This window comes from Nilaparvata lugens, chromosome 14, assembly GCF_014356525.2.
Source record: "Nilaparvata lugens isolate BPH chromosome 14, ASM1435652v1, whole genome shotgun sequence".
In the NCBI taxonomy this organism is placed as follows: domain Eukaryota; kingdom Metazoa; phylum Arthropoda; class Insecta; order Hemiptera; family Delphacidae; genus Nilaparvata; species Nilaparvata lugens.
Genome location: NC_052517.1, coordinates 1402293 through 1427900, shown reverse-complemented (window position 1 = coordinate 1427900; position 25608 = coordinate 1402293). Strand labels below are relative to the sequence as shown.

Here is a 25608-nt window from a genome sequence, read left to right as displayed (position 1 = left end):
GTCATTCGTGAATTTCCTATCACCCTACGTGTAGAAGCCAGTTCTTTCCTTTATAATATAGATGATTTGTGTGTATATTTCTAATGTAAATTAATGATTTGACTTGGTATGAGATTTTGTGGTGATTTCTCCATAATTGAAAGAATAAGTCGTTGATGTTGTCAATACCACCATATTTGTCCAAAAATTATTTTTATATTACACTAACGTTCATGGTAACAACGGTTCTGTAAAGTGAATTGATTTTTACTTTCCTTGCCCTATTACCATAGGTAAGGAAAGTATTGCTTTCCGAAAAAAAGTAAGGTGCCCCAATTTCTAAATTTCTATACGTTTCAAGGTCCCCTGAGTCCAAAAAACTGGTTTTTGGGAATTGGTCTGTATGTGTGTGTGTGTGTGTGTGTGTGTCTGTGTGTGTGTGTGTGTATGAGTGTATGTGCGTCCGTGTACACGATATCTCATCTCCCAATTAACGGAATGACTTGAAATTTGGAACTTAAGGTCCTTTCACTATAAGGATCCGACACGAACAATTTCGATCAAATGCAATTCAAGATGGCGGCTAAAATGGCGAAAATGTTGTCAAAAACAGGGTTTTTCGTGATTTTCTCGGAAACGGCTCCAACGATTTTGATCAAATTCATACCTAAAATAGTCATCGATAAGCTCTATCAACTGCCACCAGTCCCATATCCGTAAAAATTTCAGGAGCTCCGCCCCAGCAATGCAGATCGATTCCCAATTATCAGGCTTCAGATGCAATTGAAACAAAAAAAATCAAGTGGAGTAGATTGAGCATGAAAATCTCTACAATTAATGTTCAGTAACATTTTCACTTAAAATTGAAAATAAGCTTTAAATTCGAGAAAATGTGATTATTCAATTGCAAATTATTGTTGATTCTATTAAATCATTCACTATGAAGAGATAGCAGACCTCATGTGTGTCTCCAGCGTTATTGTCCTGTCACCAGCTGGCTCAAATCTTTGAATAGTAGACTTGTGATGCGCGGGAACACTAGCGTCAGGTGATCAATTTTCATAACGGCAAGGAAAGTTGTGTGAGTGCGCCACACCAGATTTTGAACAAATATAGTGGTACTAGCCGTCAGGCTCGCTACATCCGTCTAGGCAGGGGGCTCCACCCCCTGGATCCCCGACTTGATCGTCCAAAAATGAGATCAGCGAGCTCGCTTCGCTCGCCATATTCGTCTAGCCAGGGGGCTCCGCCCCCTGGATCCCCGACTGGATCGTCCAAAAATGAGATCAGAGGGCTCGCTTCGCTCGCCCCAAACGCAGATTTTGGGCGTATCTTTGGAAATTTTTCCAAATCCGTTCTGAGTGCGCCGCCTCTAAAGGGCCAACTGAACACACCTATCAAATTTGAACGTTTTTGGTCCGGTAGATTTTTGGTTCTGCGAGTCAGTGAGTCAGTCAGTGAGTGAGTGCCATTTCGCTTTTATTTCGCTGCCAGCAATCAAACCCTTGGCTTTGCAGGCAGCGCCTATTATGTTATTTTGTGTAACAAAGTTTTTATTTATATGAATACTTTGATTGTCTATCTTGCTTAACTTTGTTTTGACATTTATCATTGTTTTGTATTTATATAGATTGACAACATCAAAGTCTTATTCTTCAATCGTACCGTATTATCGGATGGGCACGTTAAACTGTCGGTCCCGGCTGAAGTATGCCAGTCGTAAGGCCCATTGACGGCTTAGATTATATATTCAGGCGGTGGAACCTTCCCGAAAGGGACTCCCTACCAACAAAAGCCATACGAATTTACTTTTTACCGTATATTAAACAATGCTTTTCTCAATAATAAATTGGTGATTGTGGCAGTTATGATTAGTTTTGTGAACGATTGTTTGCAGAGGATAGACTCGTATAGGGGCAACTACGACAACTTTGCGAAGACAAAGCAAGAGAAGCTGAAGAACCAGCAGAGGGAGTGGGAGGCACAACAGCAGCACAGGGCGCATGTGCAGGAGTTCATCGACCGGTTCCGGTACAATGCTAACCGAGCTTCCTCTGTGCAGAGCAAGATTAAGATGTTGGAACGATTGTGAGTGCTATTTTCATCATGAGTTTTGCATTACTTTAATATATGATTTTCTTGTTTGTATTGCTATATTGTGCTATTTTTACTCATTAATGTCGGGGACCGAGCTTCGCCCTGGAGTACAAAAGCATAAAAAATTTATTACGAAAGAAGAAATTATAATAACATTCATACAGAAATGTTCTTTCTAATAACAATAAATTGAGATTAATTCCCAGAGGAATGCAAAAATTTCCCTCACAAAGGCCCAGTTGCACAAAAGCCGGTTAAATTTTAATCCTGATTAACTTCACGTGAACCAAATCAGAGAAGACCATTTCAAAAAGGTGGATCTACTGGAATTAATTAGGATTGAAAATAACCCGGCTTTTCTGCAACCGGCACTAAGTACCTGATTGAATGATTACAAAAGTTCAACAGATGAGTCATAATTTTGACACAGTCCCACACACATGAACTCGATCGCTCACCTCCATCACTAACAGACGACGAAATAATTATTATCAGCTGTCTTTCCAAGGAGGAATAATAATTATCCTTTTAATTGATTGATTGAGTACTTTATTTATTAGATTACAATATATACTGTCTTATACACTTATATACAATAGCTTACAATACAGCAAAATTATAGATGAGTTTACATGATATAGACTAAGAAAATAATTATTGAACTGTATATGATATGAAAAAGCAATTTGTAATATAATAACTATAGATAATAATTATATTGTTATGCATCTACATAAATTGGCGGAGCTTTGGACATATCAATGTCCATTCTTCGGAAAGAATATTAAAAATATCCTCCCCACTAACTCTCTACCAAAGAGAGTTACCTCTTTAATGTCCTTCAGCGAGTTTTCCCAGGGATGATACCTAGTGCAATCTAATCTTTATATTATAAACCTACTATGTTCTGAATTTCGTGAGAATCGTTAGAGCCGATTTCGAGATCCGGTACAAACATCTAAACATCCAAACATATAAACAGAAGTTTCTCGTTTAATAGTATAGGATTGCAGTTCTGCAAATATCTCAATTCATTGCTTCCCTTTTATATTGCTCTTTTGCGTTACTTTAACTCATTATTGTCCTTTTTTGTATTCCCTTTTTCTGGTTTTCTATATCTTGGGCCCGGTTCAAACGTCTGTTGAATTGAAAAGTCTTCTTCTTTTTCACCTTCTTCCTGTATCATTCCATTTCTTTCACCTACGTTGTATCAAAATGTTGGAACGATTGTGAGTGCTATTGTCATCGGTTATTTATAGATTATAGGACGATACCAATGAGAAAAGATAGCATACAGTCCCCGGGGTCCTGTAGCTTTGCCTATCGGCGGAGGGCCACCACTAGGCTACAATATATAAGATTTAGACAACATACAATATATTCAAGATTTAGACTTTTTGAATAATAATTATCAAGTTACTGTTTTAGATTTTTCAATTCTAGACTCTAATAGTATCTATTTGATTCAAAATTTGCTCGTTTATCTGAGTATTGAAGAGCGTAAATTGTATTTTGAAAAGTGAGAGTGACATAACCAACTTTTTGATTTGGACAGTATATAGTATAAATTGGAAATGGGACAGTTTTGGGCATGAGCCTGTTGTGCCTTTCCTCATGTTAAGTAGTTGTACACAATGTAAATAAATAAATAAATAAAAATATATTACCCGTTCAAAAACATCCAACATTTTGTTAATCGAAGCATTAATCGATCCATATCTGTATGGCCTTTCCTTATTCTATCATGCATTATATCCCTTACGATGATTGATTTTATTATTCCCTCCGATATCCAAGGCTTCAAGGGACTATTTCGGCGAGGAATGCACTTCACAGTTTTACTCAAGCCAGTCACACGATCCACAATAGTATATTTCGCACCTAGGGCCGAAAATGAGACTTTTCCGGCTCGAAATCGGTTTTCAAGTCCGAGGCCGTAGGCCGAGGACTAGAAAAGATTGAGAGCCGGAAAAACATTTTTGCCCATGGTGAGAACGTTATTTTTCGCCACACAGAAAAATAAACAATATAAATATGAGAATAATTGTTTATTAGGCAATTCCGAAAGCAAATCAGGAAGGTCATAGCTCTAGCAAATCTGAGGTAATCTGAATATCAGGAAATTGTCCAAGTATTTTTTATTTTTTATTCTGATTTGTCTAAATAACCTAAAAGATTATGTTCAATTATGTAAGAGGTTCAGTTTATACTTTTTATTCTTCCAAATGACAATAAGATGATATTATTATAAATTTTTTGATTCTTGAATAATAAACACAAATAATGAAAAGTTTTTTGATCAGCTGTTTTAGCACACTTGAAATTTGGCCAATCTGAATGTCAACGTCAACAATGCTTGTTGTCGTTGACTTTGGAAGTTTAGGTTAGAAGTTCTATCCTACTCTGAAAATCGATTTTGAATAGTTTATAATATATATATCTTATCTGTATTTTATTCATCCAAATAAAATGATAGTATCTTATTGCAGAATACTCATTCAATTCTACAAGCATAAACTGATTCCGTTTCATAAACCATTTTGTAAACACGTTCACATCAAATCAGAATCAGCTGACTTCAAGGTTATTTTACAGCCCTAGGGCCGTAAAACTTTTACCGGCCTGGTCAGAAAACAATCATTTTCGGCCTCCATATGACGCACGAAAACCAGCTCATTACATCCAAGTGGGGCGAAAACTATATTATCATAAGTTTCAAAAAGTGCATTCCAGTTTTCACTTTCCAACCTATCAACAAGAAATCTGTAATTGTATGAAATTATTATATTATTGTTATTTTTATCTAAAGAATTTGTAGGATATGGTTCATCACCAAAGTGTATTAGTACCGAAAAATGATCAGTTGTTTTGAAAATGTATCTTTCCATAAGCAACAGTATGCTCTCTTGTATCTTCTAAAAAGCAACGTGTTGCACCCGAAAAGATACACAAGGAGCTTTAATGTATCATTATTATCACAACACAGCCTATCAGCTGACATTCGTTCAACATGCTGTTTCCATTGTTGGTGATACGTTGCAACTCTCTCATTCATGAAGAATGTCTGTGTGTAGGGAGCTTCCTACATCTGGGGATCTAGGGTCTCTGAAGCCTGATGTTTATGCAAAGCCGTGAATATTACCCCGCCAACTATACCTTGCCTATATGTCGTTTCTAAGTCACGGAGGCAAAGCTGCGGGACGCCTACCGTATTTTATAAATTATATGATGATACAATAGAGAGAGAATAGCATAAATAGATATCCCATGGTTTTTAGAATTAATTTAAAGTTTGAAAGTTTTGTATCAAATTGTGGTGCTGTGCATCATATTGAGGTGATACTGTTTCATATTGCGTTGATACTGTATCATATTGTGGTGATATGCCAAGGTAAAGGACAGTTATGTTGCAAATGTGACTGTTGACTGAAGCCGATAGTCCTAGTAGTTGTTTTTGGTGAAGCTATGTGACGCTGGTAGTCTCTCATACTGTGACCTTCTTACACTCTTACACTCCCAACAACACACTAATAATAGACAGTGTATAGGGTGTCTATGTTGCAAATGTGAGTGTTAACTGAAGCCGATAGTCCTAGTAGTTGTTTTTGGTGAAGCTATGTGACGCTGGTAGTCTCTCATACTGTGCCCTTCTTACACTCTTACACTCCCAACAACACACTAATAATAGACAGTGTATAGGGTGTCTATGTTGCAAATGTGAGTGTTAACTGAAGCCGATAGTCCTAGTAGTTGTTTTTGGTGAAGCTATGTGACGCTGGTAGTCTCTCATACTGTGCCCTTCTTACACTCTTACACTCCCAACAACACACTAATAATGGACAGTGTATAGGGTGTCTATGTTGCAAATGTGAGTGTTAACTGAAGCCGATAGTCCTAGTAGTTGTTTTTGGTGAAGCTATGTGACGCTGGTAGTCTCTCATACTGTGCCATTCTTACACTCCCAACAACACACTAATAATAGACAGTAGTCGACAGTAATCTGAGAATAAATTTGAAATATAAACGACCTATACCATGTGTTACGTCTCAAGTTGAAATGATACTGTATCATATTATGGTGATACTGTATCATTTGTGGAGATATAGCCTAATAGAGAAAATATAGCATATAAGTAGATATTCCATGGTTTGTAGAACTCATTCAAAGTTTGCAAGTCTTGTATCAAATTATGGTGTCGTGCATCAAGTTGAGATTATACTGTATCAAGTTGTGATGATACTGTATCATGTGTGGTGATACTGTATCATTTTGTAGTGATACTGTATCATTTGTGGAGATATAATAGAGAAAATATAGTATAAGTAGATATCCCATGGTTTTTTAGAATTCATTCAAAGTTTGCAAGTCTTGTATGAAATTATGGTGTTGTGCATCAAGTTGAGATTATACTGTATCAAGTTGTGATGATACTGTATCATGTGTGGTGATACTGTATCATTTTGTAGTGATACTGTATCATTTGTGGAGATATAATAGAGAAAATATAGCATAAGTAGATATTTCATGGTTTGTAGAACTCATTCAAAGTTTGCAAATCTTGTATCAAATTATGGTGTTGTGTATCAAGTTGAGATTATACTGTATCATGTGTGATGATACTGTATCATTTTGTAGTGATACTGTATCATTTGTGGAGATATAATAGAGAAAATATAGTATAAGTAGATATCCCATGGTTTATAGAATTCGTTCAAAGTTTGCAAGTTTGTATCAAATTTTGTTGTTGTGTATCAAGTTGTGATGATACTGTATCATTGTCTGGTGATACTGTATCATTTATAATAATATTTGTGTTGCTTTCAGACCGGAACTGAAAAACGTAGAGAAGGAAGTGGAGGTGGTACTGAAGTTTCCCGAAACCGAACCCCTGTCTCCGCCCATCCTGCAGCTGAACGAGGTCTGCTTCAGCTATGTCAAGGGCAAGCCAATTCTCACCAATGTCAACCTGGGCGCCACACTCGAGTCCAGGATATGTATTGTGAGTTCGTAGTTCACCTAAACCATAGAGAAACAATAGCGTAAGTAGATATCCCATGGTATAGGGAGTTTATGTTGCAACTTTTACTGTTATCTCAAGCTGATAGTCCACGTAGTTCTTTCCCGTGAAGCTGTGTGACACTGGTAGTCTCCCATATGAATAAAGTTGAGCATTTGCTCATACTTCTAAAATATGGAGCATTTGCTTCATTTTCTATGAATAAACGTGAGCAAAACCTTTTGCTCATGCTCATCAAAAAAATAGTTTGAGCATTTGCTCAAAAGTAAAAGCTTTTGCTCAAAATTGTATGAATAAACTAGAGCATTTGCTAAACTTTTGAAGCGAATGCTTCAAAAAAGGTGAGTCCAGTCTAGAGCAGCTTATCACCTCTTGCTCATAGTAAAATGGCTCAACTAATTCGTATGAGGAAGAGGAAACTCTACCAGATACGATCACAACCAATAGTGTAGAACTATAAAACTCTTCTTAGATTCAACCATGATATATATATCACCATTATACCTACAAAAGAATAAATACTAAAGCTACCTGTTATAAAGATAGCCATCACAAAATAGGAAATAGGCATTTAAGAAGATGAGAGTGTAGACGATTATAAGGAGGCTATTGATATTATAAGAGTATGCTGAAGATTATTATAGAGATGACATTTTCTCACGCTATTATTTCAAAATTCTAAACTCAACTAACCTAAAACTCTATTCATAAATTAATAGAAAACAGAGCAGACGACGCAAACACAAGCGGTGCACCCTACTTGCATATTTAGCGCTTCTATGACCTATAAAAACAAAGTAAGGCTACAAAAGTGAATCAGCTGATGAAAAATCTTCAAAATACGTGAGTATTTGCTCCAGAGCTCAAGAGTGAAAGGTAAAGCTTATTCATATCAAAATGAGCAAATGCTTTTGCTTCTACCTTTTGCTCATGAGCAAAACCTTAAGCTCAATGCTTTTACTCATGAGCATTTGCTCTGGTTTTATTCATATGGGCCATTGTGCCCTTTATCACCCCAACAAAACAGTAAAAATCGACAGTAATCGGCTTGAGATAACAGTAAAAGTTACGACATAAACTAACTCCCTATACCATGGAATATCTACTTATGCTATTGTTTCTCTAGGCCTTAACCTAGTCATTTATCCGTTAGTTATACTGTAGTAGTTGCCAAAGTGTGTGGAAAATTGAATTGAGGAAAGCTTTCGATGTATTTGTAAATGATTACCATTGGTTCATATGAGAGCGTTCACACAACGTCAACTAACTGTAAACGCTCTAATAAGGGTAACCGTCCACTGGAACCGTATTCAACCGATCCGTTCGGCCGTTGGATCGGACGAATCTGCCGGCCGTTAATTCGGCCGAATATGGTCGCCCATTGGAACCGTTTACATCAGTCTAGTTCAGTAGTTGGCTGGTTGCCAATTATTGAATTAACTACTATCATAGCCACCAAAACTTTATTTCCGGGCAGACGGTGAATATGTGAACACTAGCATAAGACCAAATTTTATTTTATTTCCTGTCAGGCTACAAAATATATGTGAACACTCTCATAACAGTTGAAGGTATTTTATTCCCTGTCAAGACTGTGAATATTTGATCACTTTTATAAGAGAAAAATATGATAATTATTTTTTGAAATTTTTCGGAAAGATGTTAGTAATGCCTAGGAGCCATCCTCGAGTCTAGGATGTGTATTGCGAGTTTGGAGTTCACCTAGAATCACTAAGGGCTGGTTTCCGAGCTCGGGATTTAGCCAAGTTCTGAACAGCTGGACTCAGAAAATTGGCTTTCCGAAATGGGGCGTAGTTGTTGTCCACGAAATTAATTTCGAAAAACTAGAAAATTGAAAAATAAAATAATGAGAAAATAGTGTAAAGTTTCATCAAGTTTGAATTATTTTGGAATGTTTCATTTCGTCAAGGAAAAACTTGTCTAAATATAGATACGAGAAAATAAATATCATAAAACTACAACTACGCCCCGTTTCGGAAAGTCAATTTTCTGACTCCAGCTGTTTAAAGTCTGGAGCTTAGCTAAATCCCGAGCTCGCGAACCTGCCCTTAATGATGCATATTTTTGGTGTTATTTATCCATTATATATCAATCGTTTTTTTTTTTTTTTGTAATTATCTACTTGGGTGATAATTGAGCAGGCGAAACGAGTCTGTTGAAACTAATCATGGTTCTACTTTCAACGGGACTCCCCACATTTCAAGCCATACATTAACAACAACAGTGACTATTAAACTATGCATTTTTTGGTGGTATTTATTCATTTTATATTGATTTTCTTCCATGGGTCTGCTGACTTAATTAATTGAATGAATTTGAGTGACGATTTCTATGAAATAATGCATATGTAGGGTGGTATTTATAATTTATATTATTTATCTGTATGATTATTATCTAGGTGGGTGACAATGGAGCAGGTAAAACAACCCTTCTGAAACTAATAATGGGTCTGCTAAGCCCTAGCTCGGGTGACCAACACACGCATCGAGCCATTAAGTTCGGTTACTTCAGTCAGCATCATGTCGACCAACTGGCTATGGGTGTAAGCAGTGTAGAGTTGCTACAGCAGAGCTATCCAGGTATATAATTAATACATTGGTAGGCCTACATTCATCCTAGAGAAAAGATAGCATAAGAGTATTTATGCTATAAAAATATAGCATATGTTTTGAGATCCCATGTTATGCTATTGTAATTTCTCGGGTAGATTTAGTATGATTAACTGCTTTTACCAAAGGGTAGACGTGGTTAAAGAAAGCTAATTTTTACTCTATGAAAATTTATTGTATTTAAACATTTTCTCTACCAAATTTTTACATCAGTTTTGACTCTACTCTGGCTGCCTAGCCTAATACAAGAAAAAAAACATTGAAAGAGATTTGGAATGGTACAAATAAACAAAAAAAACCTATCGTCGTTATGCAAATAAAGTTCGATCGCCCCTTGTCATTTGAGTAGGATTAATATTTGGGATTCACCCATAATTTGGTAGAGAGTTAGTGGGGAGGATATTTTTAATATTCTTTCCGAAGAATGGACATTGATATGTCCAAAGCTCCGCCAATTTATGTAGATGCATAACAATATAATTATTATCTATAGTTATTATATTACAAATTGCTTTTTCATATCATATACAGTTCAATAATTATTTTCTTAGTCTATATTATGTAAATTCATCTATAATTTTGCTGTATTGTAAGCTATTGTATATAAGTGTATAAGCCAGTATATATTGTAATCTACATAAATAAAGTACTCAATCAATCAATAATGAAGACGCTGAAGAGATCCATTAAACGATGATTTTGGTGATCCACACTCCCGAAAAGAATTGATGTCTGAGCGCGCTGTGTTCGCTTCAACGGTTGAAACAAGAGTGCACGGAAAGAATGCAATTTTTGTCTCAGGTCCGACTCTTCCTAGGCCTACACGTGGAAAACTAGACTACGGCAGGGGTAAAGAAGAGCCGGAAACTGTTGATGGGACGAGTGGATGTAAACTATCTTTCCCCAGGCTGCGATGCAAGCTAGGCAGTTCCCAACCCTGAGAAAGATCCTCACCTCGTCCATCGGTTGAAAAAATGCAAGCTTTCCGTAGCCTATGCTAGGCAGCCAGCTAATAAAATATTACGTTCTAATTTTCACTAATTTCAATAACTCTACTTTCAATTGCTTCCATTACACTATGTTTGAAGGGACGTATTCAAGGATCCAAAGGTTCAAAGAACCCCGGAGCTTATTGTGGTCCCAAGTACGTTAGTTGGGCAAATCAATACCTGTGTCCTTTAGAAGATCCAGGAGTTATTTCCCATACTAACATCCCATTCATCACCTGGTTGCTTGCAGCCAAATAGAGCCCTTCTCATTGCCACTGGTCTCTCAATCCAGTGTGATATGCTTGGCAGTCTCTTCAGACTGATTGGTCCTCGTGACCTACGTGAGTTCCACTCCTGGCCTTTTTGTAGGTCCTTCCGCTGAGGGGACGCCAAACTGCCTCTAGGGCGCCCGGCCACCCTCGACTCAGCCTCTTGACCTACATTTGTGCCTGGAGTTTCACCCATCTGTGGTCTCTTGGGTTTTCTTCTTTTGGCCCCCAAAGCTCTACATGGTCAATAGCCTCACCTCTCCCAAGGAGTTTTGCCTAAATGGCAGCCCTTTTTTTTACTGGTTATTAGTTGTAGCATAGAGAAAATATAGCATAAGAAGATATGCCATGGTTTGTAAAATTCATTCAAAGTTTGGAAGTTTTCTATCATATTGTGGTGTTGTGTATCAAGTTGAGATGATACTGTATCATTTGTGGCGATATGCCATGGTAAATGATCGTTATGTTGCAAATGTGAGTGTCAACTGAAGCCGATAGTCCTAATAGTTGTTTTTGGTGAAGCTATGTAACGCTGGTAGTCTCTCATACTGTGCCCTTCTTACACTCTTAGTGCCTGTTGCACAAAAGCCGGTTAGATTTTAACCGTGATTAATATCACGGGAACCTATCAGAGAATACATTTTTCATAAGACGACTTAGGCGACTCAGGTGGAGAAGAGACTGGACTCTAGTGGAGAGCATGTGTTTCCAAATGGTCACACTCAGACCAGTCGATTCTAGTCTCCGCGACGTCACCATTTGGAAACACATGCTCTCCACTAGAGTCCAGTCTCTTCTCCACCTGAGTCGCCTAAGTGCGAGTTGAGCCTCAAGTTGCGTACAGACTTTCGCTCTGCTCCGCAACCGAACGTCACTCGAGCAGAGCGATTGATGATCGACCGGGGAGCAAGAGTGGAACGCAAGAAGAGAACACATCTCCCGTAACGTTTATGATCGGTGCGAGTGCGGAGCGTGGGCGGAGCGGGTTGGAGGCGCGTATATCTGTACGCACCTTTACACTCCTAACAACACACTAATAATAGACAGTAGTCGACTTGACTTGATAAAAAATCAGTTTCAGATTTGTAACATAACCGACCTTTGCCATGGGATATCTTGTCTATGCTTGTTTAATCTACAGCGGCTGGCCAAACAGCACTCTGGTATGTGAACTGTATGAGCGACAACATTTTAGGTTGTGTGGCATTAAGTGCACCATAACATAGGCCTAAATCCTCCTTGCGTCCAGGATCCCGGGTCCAGAGTTGCACACAAATATCTATTACTTGCAATAAATCGACATTACTAGTAGTTCTGTGAATAGTGAATGCGTATCCTGATGTGTGATGCTTTGGTGTTCATACTGATTTCAGTTTTAATATTGTAATCATCTGTTCTTCTGTTACGTTACGGTTAACCTCAAAATTGTTATACTGCCGGCTCTCAAAAGATCAGCTGTGTGGTGTTGCAGGCAGGCAATTTCCTGTGAAATAACGGGAACGGTGTTTACGTCTGTCAAAATCTGGGCTATTGGAATTCGGGTGTTGTGAACTTATCGCTCCAGATAAGCTTATCGGTACAGTTCCTCGTACTGAGTTAGAGAGCATTCCTTACTTCTTTGAACGGTTTACTGGCGTCGTTGGTTACCATAGTAACGGAGCATTGTTTACTTGATCGCTTCCATCAAAAGCAGCTGTTCGGCGGCAGTGGCGCAGACGTGGCGCCAGTTTTTGAAAACTACTTGTGGCTGTGGCTTGTGGCTATATGTCTGAACGGCTGTGATGAGAATCTACGTTTCACCTATTTTAACTTGATTCTCTCCCCCTCTTCCTATATTCCTTTTCTTTTCAGGAGCTTCCATATCTCCCGCTTTGACCGCTCTCTTAGCACTCTCTCTTTCCTTATACTTTCCTTTTACCCTTGTAATGAAAATACTGGGCTAGACATCACATGATAAATAAGTTGACTGAGTCAATCTAAGAATATACCTCATTATTTCCAAGTCGTATCATATAAAGAAAATTATTATGGATGACATTATATTGGGCCAAACCAACAAAGGAAACCAAAAGATTTTTTATAAAGGGTATTCTTTAAGAAAATGTAATGTCAAGTCTTCTGGGGAAATTGTATGGCGCTGCTTGAAGAAGACATGTAAAGTGACACTAGTTACGGACGAGCTGATCAAGGATATCATTGAGATTAAAAATAATCATTCTCATTCCCCTTCATGCGATCCCCTTACGAGCATGGAAGCGATTTCAAACTGTAATGGGATTTGTTCAACACCAACAAATTACACTTTTATTTCTGATTTAGACCGATATTGCAACAATGACGACAGTCTCATTATTCAGTCTCAAACTACATCTCAAGAATTAATGACTGAAAATGAAAAGCTGAGAAAGGAGATAGATACGTTGCGGGATCAATGGGATGATGCAGCTATGAATACATCTATAGCTAATGATTTACGTGAATTAGACAAAACTTTAACTGTTTGCATTGCGAGTACTCAGACTGAGCATTCAATGACGTATTTAAATGAGTATGAAGTTCGGTCTGGAACAGAAAAAGCGACTGGTAGGTGCGTCGTTGATGCTGAGACCCAGACTGGGCTTGATGTTGGAGAGGATCAAACAGGTGAATTTATACAAATAACAGATTCTCAAAGCATCTACACTCAAACAGAATCGTTCTACGGGTTGTCAACTACAAAATGCAGGCCAGATTGTGATGGTTTGGATATCATTCAAATCCGAGAACAAACAATAAGAACATTAAATGAAAATAACAATTCCCTTCATAAAGAGATCGAAGATTTGGAAGAGGAGATAATAAAGAATTATGACAGAATCAACGATTTATTGAGAGAATGTGATCAATTGAAGGACACTGTATTGCGCCTTGAAAATCAGATTAAGGAAATAAACACCAAGCAAAGCAGGGATCCTATGAATTCAAACTGTAGACGCCCTTTAACTTGTGAGTCTTTGGTACGGCAGTTGACAAAAGCAAAGAAACCAATCTTCTCAAACATCCGCGGTCACAATCAGAGCACACCTGGCATCATTAAAATATTCGCAGACAGCCACGGGAGAGGAATAGGAGATAGAATATCAAATAAATCTAATTCTCATGTCTCAAGTATCTTGAAGCCGGGAGCTAACTTCAGTGCGGTAACTTCCGAATGTCTAAAGGAAAGTAAAGAACTATCTCCAAATGACATGATAATTCTAATGGCAGGAACAAACGATATAGATAAGAATCCACAGAATAACCTATTGAACTCTATAAAAAATCTACTTCCAAAGCTAACTCATACTCGAGTTCTACTCTCTAATGTTCCACATCGACACGATCTCCATCCTACATCTCTTATAAATAAGATAGTAACAGAGACCAATAAAAAAATCGAATTAATAGCCAGACAGTTTAAAAATGTGGAAATGTTGGAAATGCAAAAATTGGGAAGAAGATTCCATACCCACCATGGACTGCATCTAAACTCAATAGGGAAACACGTGATCGCCGAGAAAATCATTAATCAATTTCTGAGAATTCAACAGCCGCTCCACTCCAGCAATGTCCCATCTACACAAGAGCACTCTTTAAACTAAAATCGCTCGACAATGAACATAATTCGGCCGAGGTTAACAATGAACCAAAGTTGATTAACTGTTCGGAATCTCCAATGAAGACAACTTTAATGCTCAGTTTAAACATTGCTGGTGTTGCAAAGAAAATAGAGGACTTCGATCTCATACTTCAGGAACACAAGCCATTAATTGTGACTCTTAGTGAACATTGGCTTCCGTTGAATAATAGCCAAGTATTAAACAAACTAAGTGAATATAATCTTGCTGCTTTCTACGGTCGCGAAGAGACAGCTCGAGGTGGTGTATGTATTTTAATAAACAATCGTTATAACTTCTCTCGTGTCAAGCTGCGCGAAGATATAAAAGTGTTGTCAGTCGAAAAACTATTCGAGTGCATCGGGATTGAACTTACACTACAAATTGGGTGCAAGTCTTTAGTATGTGTTGCTATCTCACTGTATAGAACACCTGACAGTAATGTTGAAATTTTCTTTCAAAAACTTGAAAGATTATTTGATATAATTAAGAAGGACTCAAGAAATAAGCTTATTTTAATTGGAGGAGACTTCAATGTTGATATCCTGAGAAACACCCCGCAGACGATCGATTTCAAAGATTTAATTAACTCCTATGGGCTTGAGTTGTTGTTTGACCGAGTGACAAGGGAAACAACATACTCAGCCACATGCATCGACAACATTATTACAAATACACTCTCATATAAGTTGAAACAATTTATTCTAGATTTGAAAATATCAGACCACAAAGCTTTATTAATTGAAATCGATAAATGTCCCATAGAAAGGAAAAATGTGTTCTCCCTCAGAAGAGTCATTACCAAGCCTGCTCTCCAAAATTTCTGTCGCGACCTAGCACTAGTCCCTTGGGAAGGTTGTCTTAAAAGCGGATGCTGTGAAGAATCTTTTAACTATTTTTTCTCAAATTTCTATAAAATTTTTATCTCTTCTTTCCCTCTAAAATGTATTCAGGTTAAAAATGAGAAGAACAAAAAATGGTTAACAAATGGCATTAAAACCTCAATAATTAGAAAAAGAGAATTACTTGTTGAGTCCAGAACAAATAGGGATCCAGAGTTCTTAATTTACTTCAAAAAATACAAAAAATTACTGCGAAAGATCATTGATGCCTCTAAGAGAAAAAGCAATGATACTTATATTAACTCCAGTCGAAATATAAATAAAGCTACATGGAAGGTAATAAAGGATGAAATCGGTCATGCTCACATATCCTCCCAACCTATAGAACTGTCAATAGATAATAGAAAAATTTCAGAACCTCTTCTGGTTGCTCAAGCTTTTAACAATTTTTTTATATCAATAGGACAAAGCGAAGAGGCAGATAATACTTTCTCTGGATCCAATCAACAGGTATTTGAACCCAACAGCCCAAATCGGTTGCTATCTCAATTTGAATTTTCTACAATCTCAGAAAAAGAAGTATTACAAATTATAAATAATCTTGAAACCTCAGTCACTGGTGGATGGGATGGAATCACACCTAAAGTAGTAAAATCAGTTGGGTTTTTAATCGGTAAACCTCTCACTCACATAATAAATCTGGTGTTTAAAAAAGGAATTTTCCCAGAAAAACTCAAATACTCTATTGTTAAACCAATATTTAAAAAAGGGAGTCCTACTTGTCCTGAAAATTTCCGCCCCATAGCAATTCAGACTATATTCTCTAAAATTATAGAACGAGCAGTTTTCCTCCAACTCAACAATTACTTTGAAAGTAACAACTTACTTTACAATAGACAATTTGGCTTCCGTAAAAGTAGATCAACAATGCAAGCAATATCTGAAGTGGTTGATAGCAGCCTCCGAGCATTGGATGGGTCGCGGAGTATAGTGGGTATCTTCTGCGATTTATCCAAGGCCTATGACAGGGTTAATCACAAAATTCTACTAAAAAAACTTGCTTATTATGGGGTTACAGCCAAAGCATTAGACTTTTTTGAATCTTACTTGACAGGGAGACGCCAAGCGGTAAGAGTTATTAACAATAAAGGGGTTATTATTGATTCGGACTGGTTGTTTCAACCCAATGGAATTCCCCAGGGAACAATACTGGGTCCAATACTTTTCAACATTTATGTGAATGATCTCCCAAAAAAACTAGATTCCAAGGTCATTCTATTCGCCGATGATACAACAATTCTAGTTGAGGGCTCAAAAGGGGATATCCAAATCAAGACTCAAACGGCAATTTCAGACTTAAATCACTGGCTCAATGAGAATCACCTTAAACTAAATACCAACAAAACAAAAATTCTTCAATTTACAGCATCCCGTCGAACTTTAAACAACAATATACCTAACGTAGACCTATCAGGATACGATCAGTCAAAAGTGACGAGGTTTCTCGGGGTCGAGCTGCAGGATGACTTGAAATGGGGTGATCAGGTGCAGCGTCTCTTGCATAGGATATCTGCTATTCTGTTCTCGCTGAGGTGTGTGAGGGGAGCAGTAGGGTATAATTCCCTGCTTGCGATCTATCATGGCTATCTCATGTCTGTCATTCGTTACAGTTTGATATTCTGGGGTGGCTATGACACACACCTTGGGGTAATTTTCAGGAGGCAGAAAAGAGCTCTGAGAATAATCTTCAACCTCAGTTCCCGAACATCCTGTAGGCCTTATTTTGTGAGAGAGAGTATATTAACTTTGCCAGCCATGTACTTTCTGGAGATCATCACGTACGTTAGTAAAAATTGGAGGGCATTCTCATCCGTTCTACTTGATCATTCCTACAATACGAGGAGTGGTGGCTCAATCCTCGGTTACCCGGCACATAGACTAACCCTTCTGGAGAAAGGCCCACACTATTGCGCAATAAAAATTATAAATAGACTCCCCCATAACTTTAAAGATTTTTCCAACTTTTCAAAGATGACCGGAAGGATAAGGAAGGTTCTGTTAAAAAGAGCGCCATACACAGTGGATGAATGTGTGGATGTCTTGAGGGAAGAAAATTACATGTCATAGAATTATTACAGAATAAAAATTTCCTTGAAAGCAATACATCAAATCTAATCGTCCGATCCGTCCGATGACGATCTGTGTGCGCCTACCTTTATGATGAATAATTCTATAATCTGATTTTTACTCTAATATTGGCGTATGAAGGAGGCTCCTTTTTCCTTTTATATTATCCTTGAAATGCAAATTTTCCAAAAACCTTGTATATACGTCGACGCGCAATTTAAAAAGGAACATACCTGTCAAATTTCATGAAAATCTGTTACCGCGTTTTGCCGTAAATGCGCAACATATAAACATTGAGAGAAATGCCAAACCGTCGACTTGAATGTTAGACCTCACTTCGCTCGGTCAATTATCTTGGCTTCTACGTTCCGCTTGGGCCAACAGTCGGCTACTGGCGCATCACCCTTCCATTGCCTCCTCCCTTTGCACAAATACCAGACAACAAGAGATACATTGATACTGACAATAAATGCAATAAATCTGTGGCTTGGTGCAGAACTACCTATGTCAAAAAAGCAAATCCTTTCTCTATTTTTCTCACAAATCAGCTTGAAAGTTCACCTTGTATTTTCCAACTACGGCATTTCAATACGGAAATGCAAGTGCTAGAAGTGCAGAAGTCGAAATTGGCACAGAGTATGAATGACAATCTAAAAACATATGTCTTTATTGGTAACTAGCCGTAAGGCTCGCTTCGCTCGCCATATCCGTCTAGCCAGGGGGCTCCACCCCCTGGACCCCCGACTGGATCGACCAAGAATGAAATTAGCAGGCTCGCTTCGCTCGCCTGCATTTTTCATTTGAGCATTTTTATCATATGTTAGGACAATCCAGTCGGGGGCCAGACTAAACGTTTGGCTAAACGGATATGGCGAGCGAAGCGAGCCTGACGGCTAGTAATATAATGTTCCCAGGATTGAAGTAGCAGTGCCCAATCAATTTTTCCGCGATAAATGCATTTAAATCTTCAACTTGGTGCCAACCTAACAAAGTCAACTCAACTTAATGCCAACCTGACAAAATTATTAATTTAGTTGCCAGTTAACAACTGTTTCGAAGAGGTACTCTATCTAGATTATAGTTCTATAGTAACATATGATATGGAAATTTCAATTATAATTAAGAGATTGGGAGAAGAAGAAAATACATGCTAAAAGACGAACTTTAAACCCTTAAAAACAACCCTTAGAGTTAAAATATTGCCAAACGATTTCTTAGTGCGCCTCTAAAGGGCCAACTGAACATACCTACCAAATTTGAACGTTTTTGGTCCGGTAGATTTTTAGTACTGCGAGTGAGTGAGTCAGTCAGTCAGTCAGTGAGTGCAATTTCGCTTTTATATATATATATATATATATATATATATATATATATATATATATATATATATATATATATAGATTTTTGCACTCTGAGATTGGTAGACAAATTGACATTGACAATTGGTAGACAATCATGACATTGTTAGTATACATTTTATAACTTTTTATTGCTTTGAGATAGGACTCTTATTGGCACTTCTGGAACTGAAAATAATCGATATTAGTGATTATTAGTGTATTAAACTCATTTTTGAAAAAAATTGACACTGGTAGTTTTTGTACCAAGCCACAGAAATTATATTAAATTATGTCCGAACAATGCTGTTACCTACACAGAAAGCTTTTCTGTTCCAATAAGTATATGAAGAATTTATTAATATAATTTTATAACTATTATTTGTGATATAATGTTTGTGGTTTCAGGCAAACCGGTTGAAGAATACCGGCGCCAGTTGGGCTCGTTCGGGGTGAGCGGTGACCTGGCTCTGCAGACGGTCGGCAGTCTGTCCGGGGGCCAGAAGTCACGTGTGGCATTCGCCCGTATGTGTATGGCGTCCCCCAACTTCCTAGTGCTTGACGAGCCTACCAACCATTTGGATATTGAGACCATAGAGGCACTGGGAAAGGCTATTAACAAGTATAATGTGAGTATTATGTGGGGAAAAGTTGGTGAAATTGTAAAAAATGAGGGAAATTTTTGTTTTGTGTCAAATAGTGTGATACTGTATCATGTTGGCATGATGCGTGTATCGAATAGTGTGATAATGTATCATGTTGACTTGAAGCGTGTATCGAATAGTGTGATACTGTATCATGTTGACTTGATGCGTGTATTGAATTGTGTGATACTGTATCATGTTGACTTGATGAATGTATCATGTATTTTGATACGTGTATCTTGAATAGGATACGGAAGTCGCCTAACTTTCTATAGCGAGGTCCACGTTATAATATCAGTGTTCGATTAGCAGTGTTATTGTTATCCTTGTCTATCATTCAACAAAGCTGATAGCGCTATCTCGTTCTCGCTATGCTCTGTTGCCAGATCGTCTTTTGACAATGTAGAATTAATAATCAATTAACAAAATATTTCATCTTAATTATGGGAATTCATCATTCAATTATTGAAAAATATAATGTATTATTTTAAATGAGAATGAACAGTTAATATTACATAAATAAACCTGTATCAGCTACCATCTATAGAAGGCATTGACAAGACAGTGGATCGGCATCGTTTTTCTCTTATTTTTCTCCACTGTCATTATAACGTGGACCTCACTATAGTATATATCTCTCCTAATCAAAATTTGGGAATGGAATAGTTTTGGGCCGAGCCTGTTGCTCCTACCCAATCATATTATTTTATATATGATTTGTAATATTGTATCCACGAATAAATAAATAAATAATGAATCCATGTGATTGCAGGGAGGTGTAATCCTGGTCTCCCACGACGAGCGACTGATCAGGATGGTCTGCAAGGAGCTGTGGGTGTGTGGAGGGGGCACAGTGACCTCCATAGAGGGCGGCTTCGACGAGTATCGACGCATCGTGGAGAGGGAGTTGGCCGAGACCAACAAGTGATAGCAACACAGGTGGGTCACTCACTGCTCTATGTGTCTACCTGTCGTTGCTATAGAGAACAGATAGCATATAACATGATATCACATGGTTTGTAGAATTCATTCAAAGTTTGCAAGTTTTGTATCAAATTATTGTGTTGTGTGTCAAGGTGAGATGATACTGTATCAGATTATGTTGATACTGTATCACATTGTGGGAGTTGGCCGAGACCATCAAGTGATAGCAACACAGGTGGGTCACTCACTGCTCTATGTGTCTACCTGTCGTTGCTATAGAGAACAGATAGCATATAACATGATATCCCATGGTTTGTAGAATTCATTCAAAGTTTGCAAGTTTTGTATCAAATTATTGTGTTGTGTGTCAAGGTGAGATGATACTGTATCATATTGTGTTGATACTGTATCATGGGTGGTGCTACTGTATCATTCTATGTTAATACCATAAGAAAATATAACAATATCGGGTCACCGAGCTTTGCTCGTTATTTTTATTTATTGACTAGCCGTCAGGCTCGCTTCGCTCGCCATATCCGTCTAGCCAGGGGGCTCCGCCCCCTGGACCCCCAACTGGGTCGTCCAAGAATGATATCAGTAGGCTCGCTTCGCTCGCCTGCATTTTTCATTTGTAGGACGATCCAGTCGGGGGTCCAGACTAAACGGATATGGCGAGCGAAGCGAGCCTGACGGCTAGTAATATAATATTCCCAGGAATAGCTCTGATTGAAGTAGCAGTGCTCAATCAATGTTTCCGCGATAAATGCATTTCAATCTTCAACTTGGTGCCAACCTAACAAAGTCAACTCAACTTAATGCCAACCTGACAAAATTATTAATTTAGTTACCAGTTAACAACTGTTTCGAAGAGGTACTCTCTCTAGATTATAGTTCTATATTAACATATGTTATGGGCATTTCAATTATAATTAAGATATTGGAATAAGAAGAATATACATGCTAAAAGTCGAACTTTAAACCCTTAAAAACCACCCTTAGAGTTAAAATATCACCAAAAGATTTCTTAGTACGCCACTGAAGGGCCAACTGAACATACCTACCAAATTTGAACGTTTTTGGTCCGGTAGATTTTTAGTTTTGCGAGTGAGTCAGTCAGTCAGTGAGTGAGTGCCATTTCGCTTTCATATAATATAATTATAGATAAACAGAACACAATTCTCTAAAATGATCGTGTTTATATTTCACAGCAGACTATACATCAGCTTATGAATTTTGGGGATGCGATATTTTGATTTTCCACAGAATCACTCGCTCACTCTCTACTATCCACAAACGACAAAAATCTCAGCTGTTTCAGCCAAGGATGAATTATCCTTTTAATGTCGTTCAGCGAGTTCACCTAGTGCAATCGAATTTTTATATCATAAACCTACTATGTTCCAAATTTCGTGAAAATCGGTTGAGCCGTTTTCGAGATCCGTTGAACATAAATAACCATAATATATAAAAATATAAACAGACATACAGAAATTGCTCGCTTAATATAATGGGATAGGATACCATGGTTTGTAGAATCCATTCAAATTTTGGAAGTTTTGTATCAAATTATGGTGTTGTGTGTCAAATTGAGAATGATACTGTTCCATATTGTGTTGATACTGTATCATTTATGATGATATGCCATGGTGAAGGACCTTTATGTTGCAAATGTCATTGTTAACTGAAGCCGATAGTCCTACTAACAGTGAGGTCTATGTTATAATGGCAATGTTTGATTGGCAATAGTATTGCTATCCTTGTTTATCATTCAACAATGCGGATAGCGGTATCTCTTTCTCGCTTTGCTCTGTTGCCAGATCGGCTTTTAACAATGCAGAATTGATAATTAACTGACAAAATATTTCATCCTGATTATGAAAACTGACAAAATATTTCATCCTGATTATGAAAATTCATTATGAAATTATTAAAAAATATAATCTCTTGCTTAATAAAATATAATTGAATATTTAAAACGAGAATGAACAGTTAATATTACATTAATAAACCTGTATCAGCTACCGGCAACGTTTTTCTCCTATCTTTCTCCACTGCCATTATAACGTGGACCTCACTATATATTTTCTCCCTTGTCAATCTCGTCTATGCATATCTTCATCATTTTCTTCCTTGTGTTGCTGTTTTTGTACTTATCTTGTAGCTATGTTTTGTCTTTTAAGCCACAAAAATCATAAACGCTATCACCATTAGCACAGCTTATGTGCTAATCATACACGTTTATCATGTTTGTAAATGTGAGTGTTAACTGAAGCCGATAGTCCTAGTAGTTGTTTTTGGAGAAGCTATGTGATGCTGGTAGTCTCTCATATTGTGCCCTTCTTACACTCTTAGTGCCTGTTGCACAAAAGCCGGTTAAATTTTAACCGTGATTAATATCACGGGAACCTATCAGAGAATACATTTTTCATAAGACGACGGCTTCTCTTGGAATTAATCACAATTAAAATTTAACCGACTTCTGTGCAACCGGCACTTGATATAATTTCGAATTGACTTTGATAATTTATTTTATTTGAAGGTATCCATACTACAACAGACTCAAACTGGCAGCGAGTGTGCGTGCGTGCGATACATGCTGGCCTCTCATTGGCTGGACTAGTTTGGCTAGCTGTGCTCTAATTGGTCGGACTAGTTTGGCAATGTGTGCTGTGATTGGCTGGCGAGCAAGCACTAGTGCGCATGTGCAGAACATCTCATTGAATAAACCAATTCAGTGTACGTGTCTTCGAAATAATTATTTATTAATGATATTTTTGGTAATATTAATAATAATAATGGGCGGGCCCAGACCTGAGCCAACCAGGTCACTCGATATTATTATTATTATCTATGTGAATCTGACTATGGTTACACTGTTGTTGCAATAAAATTGTCCCGATTTTTTTTTTTTAGATAATTTTGAAACTGCAATTTGAATAAACCTTATTGAAGCAATACTTAGGAATCTCAGTTTTAGTAAATTTAAGTGAATTTTCGTAAATTTGTTTCACTTTTTCAAATTCAAATTCAAATTTATTCACACTCATAAACACTTGATTTTAAAGTGTTGATATATTTGTTTCAAATCATTATTCAGACTTGTTTTAATACAGAAACAGCTAATTGTATTTTTTTCTGTAGGGCTACTTTTGAATATAAATTGAAAATTTAAATTTGAAAATTCAAGTGTTGAAAATGGCATTAGTAACCGAAACATGTCGTGATGAAATAATTTAAATAGGGTTCTCAGATTTAGATTTTTATTTAGGAACAGATAACTAAAATAAACCCCTGATATTCAATGAGTTCTCTCTACTAGGCAGAAAGACTTATTGTCTTTGCTAATGAATTTATAATTATTTTTCACTTTATAAGAACAATAGCTTTTTTCAGGACATCTTACACGTGGACAAGATGTTGAAAATATATAATAAATTATTATTGAACAAAAATCCAAATTAGGCTATCAAGTAAATTACCCTGAAGTCTTCGGGGTTAATTTAAATCATTTAAAGCATTTAATTTGGATTTTCGTTTAATAATCATTATTAGGGCCGGTTTCCGAGCTAAAGTCCTAGACTTTGAACAGCTGGAGTCAGAAAATTGGCTTTCCAAAACGGGGCGTAGTCGCAGCTTTTATAACAGTAGTCGTAGTTTTTATCTTCTCATTTCTATAATTGGAAACGTTTTTCCTTGACGAAATTGGACATTCCTAAATACGTGGACAAAATCACAAATCACAACAACAGGCTTGGCCCAAATCTATTCCATTCCCAAATTTTGATAAATAATTAAACTGTCCAAAAAATAGGTTATGTTTCTACTGTAAAACCAAAGACCTTAAAGATGCATAGACTCACATGCAGCGCTAGTGTCGTACTTGGAATTGAAATCCGCCATTGAGGGGGCAACCCATAAGATTATTACATACCAATGCCACCAATGCCTTTGTGATCTATAGTATTACAAATATATAATAAATATAATATCTCGTGCTAAAATACCCCAATGGCGGCCTTCAATTTCAAGTAAGAGCTATCATTGGGAAGGCATAGGCATTGTGGGTCTATATCTCTTTAAGGTCTTTGTGTAAAACGTTCAAGATCAATTTTCGTCCAAAAATATATTTAAGCTAAACATTTTGAATTTAGAGAAATTAAAACACCAAACTATATTTAAATATAACACTTAATTATCACTTCATATTGAATTAATAAAGTCATTTTATAAAATTTTGAACCCAAAAATACATACAACCACGGTATTTAGATGAAAACGGTAGGGGTCATGAAATGTGTGCGCAGTGGCCAGCCAGCTAGATTGCGTCATCGCCACCAACCGAGGTTTTTAACACCTATTGGCAATTTATGAAACTTATTTGTTAAAAACAGATGATTGGATATTATAAAATGACGTCAGCTACACCAGAAATTTAGCACAAACATGCGCGTGACACCTACCGTCTTCTTCTATATACCGTGCATACAACTTCTCTCACTAAGCACTAAATATTCAAAATAGTTGAAACTTTTCATTATTTTCTCTTCATTTTATTTTGTGTTCAATTGTCTAGTTTTTCGAAATTTAATTCAAACATGTAATTCGACTATGACAATGACTGCGACTAGCCTACGCCCCGTTTTGGAAAACCAATTTTCTGACTCCAGCTGTTTAAAGTCTAGGACTTAGCTAAATCCCGAGCTCGGAAACCGGCCCTAAGAATATTTATTTTATTTTTATTTATTGTATAAAATACTATAATCATAATACAATTATGACATTGGAGGAAAAACTAGGCTAAGCCTGTACTATTTCTCTCCAGAAATTTTGATAAAATGTTAATGTTGTCCAAAAGATAAGTTTATATAATCACACATTGCTTCGTCACTTGATTTTCGGTCCAGAAATGATGATTTAAAATTTTGAATGTTGATTTTATACTCTAAATGAATCACAGGATGTATCCTCTCATTGGCTGGACTAGTTTGGCTAGCTGTGCTCTCATTGGTCGATCTAGTTTGGCCATCTGTGCTGTGATTGGCTGGCGAGCAAGCACTAGTGCGCATGTGCAGAACATCTCATTGAATAAACCAATTCAGTGTACGTGTCTTCGAAAT

General features: G+C 37.1%; 1 protein-coding gene across 1 annotated transcript in view; it reads left to right on the top strand.

Annotated features, from left to right (window-relative positions):
- Window positions 1–23497, top strand: part of LOC111058028 (ATP-binding cassette sub-family F member 3) — a 53803-nt gene extending 30306 nt beyond the window's left edge. Inside the window, exons 8-13 of the mRNA XM_039441133.1 lie at window positions 1877–2067; window positions 6902–7076; window positions 9514–9694; window positions 19332–19552; window positions 20340–20506; window positions 23031–23497. Of these exons, the coding sequence (XP_039297067.1) occupies window positions 1877–2067; window positions 6902–7076; window positions 9514–9694; window positions 19332–19552; window positions 20340–20495 (924 nt within the window). The 3' untranslated portion in view covers window positions 20496–20506; window positions 23031–23497. The remainder of the gene's footprint in view (window positions 1–1876; window positions 2068–6901; window positions 7077–9513; window positions 9695–19331; window positions 19553–20339; window positions 20507–23030) is intronic.
- Window positions 23498–25608: the final 2111 nt, after the last annotated feature.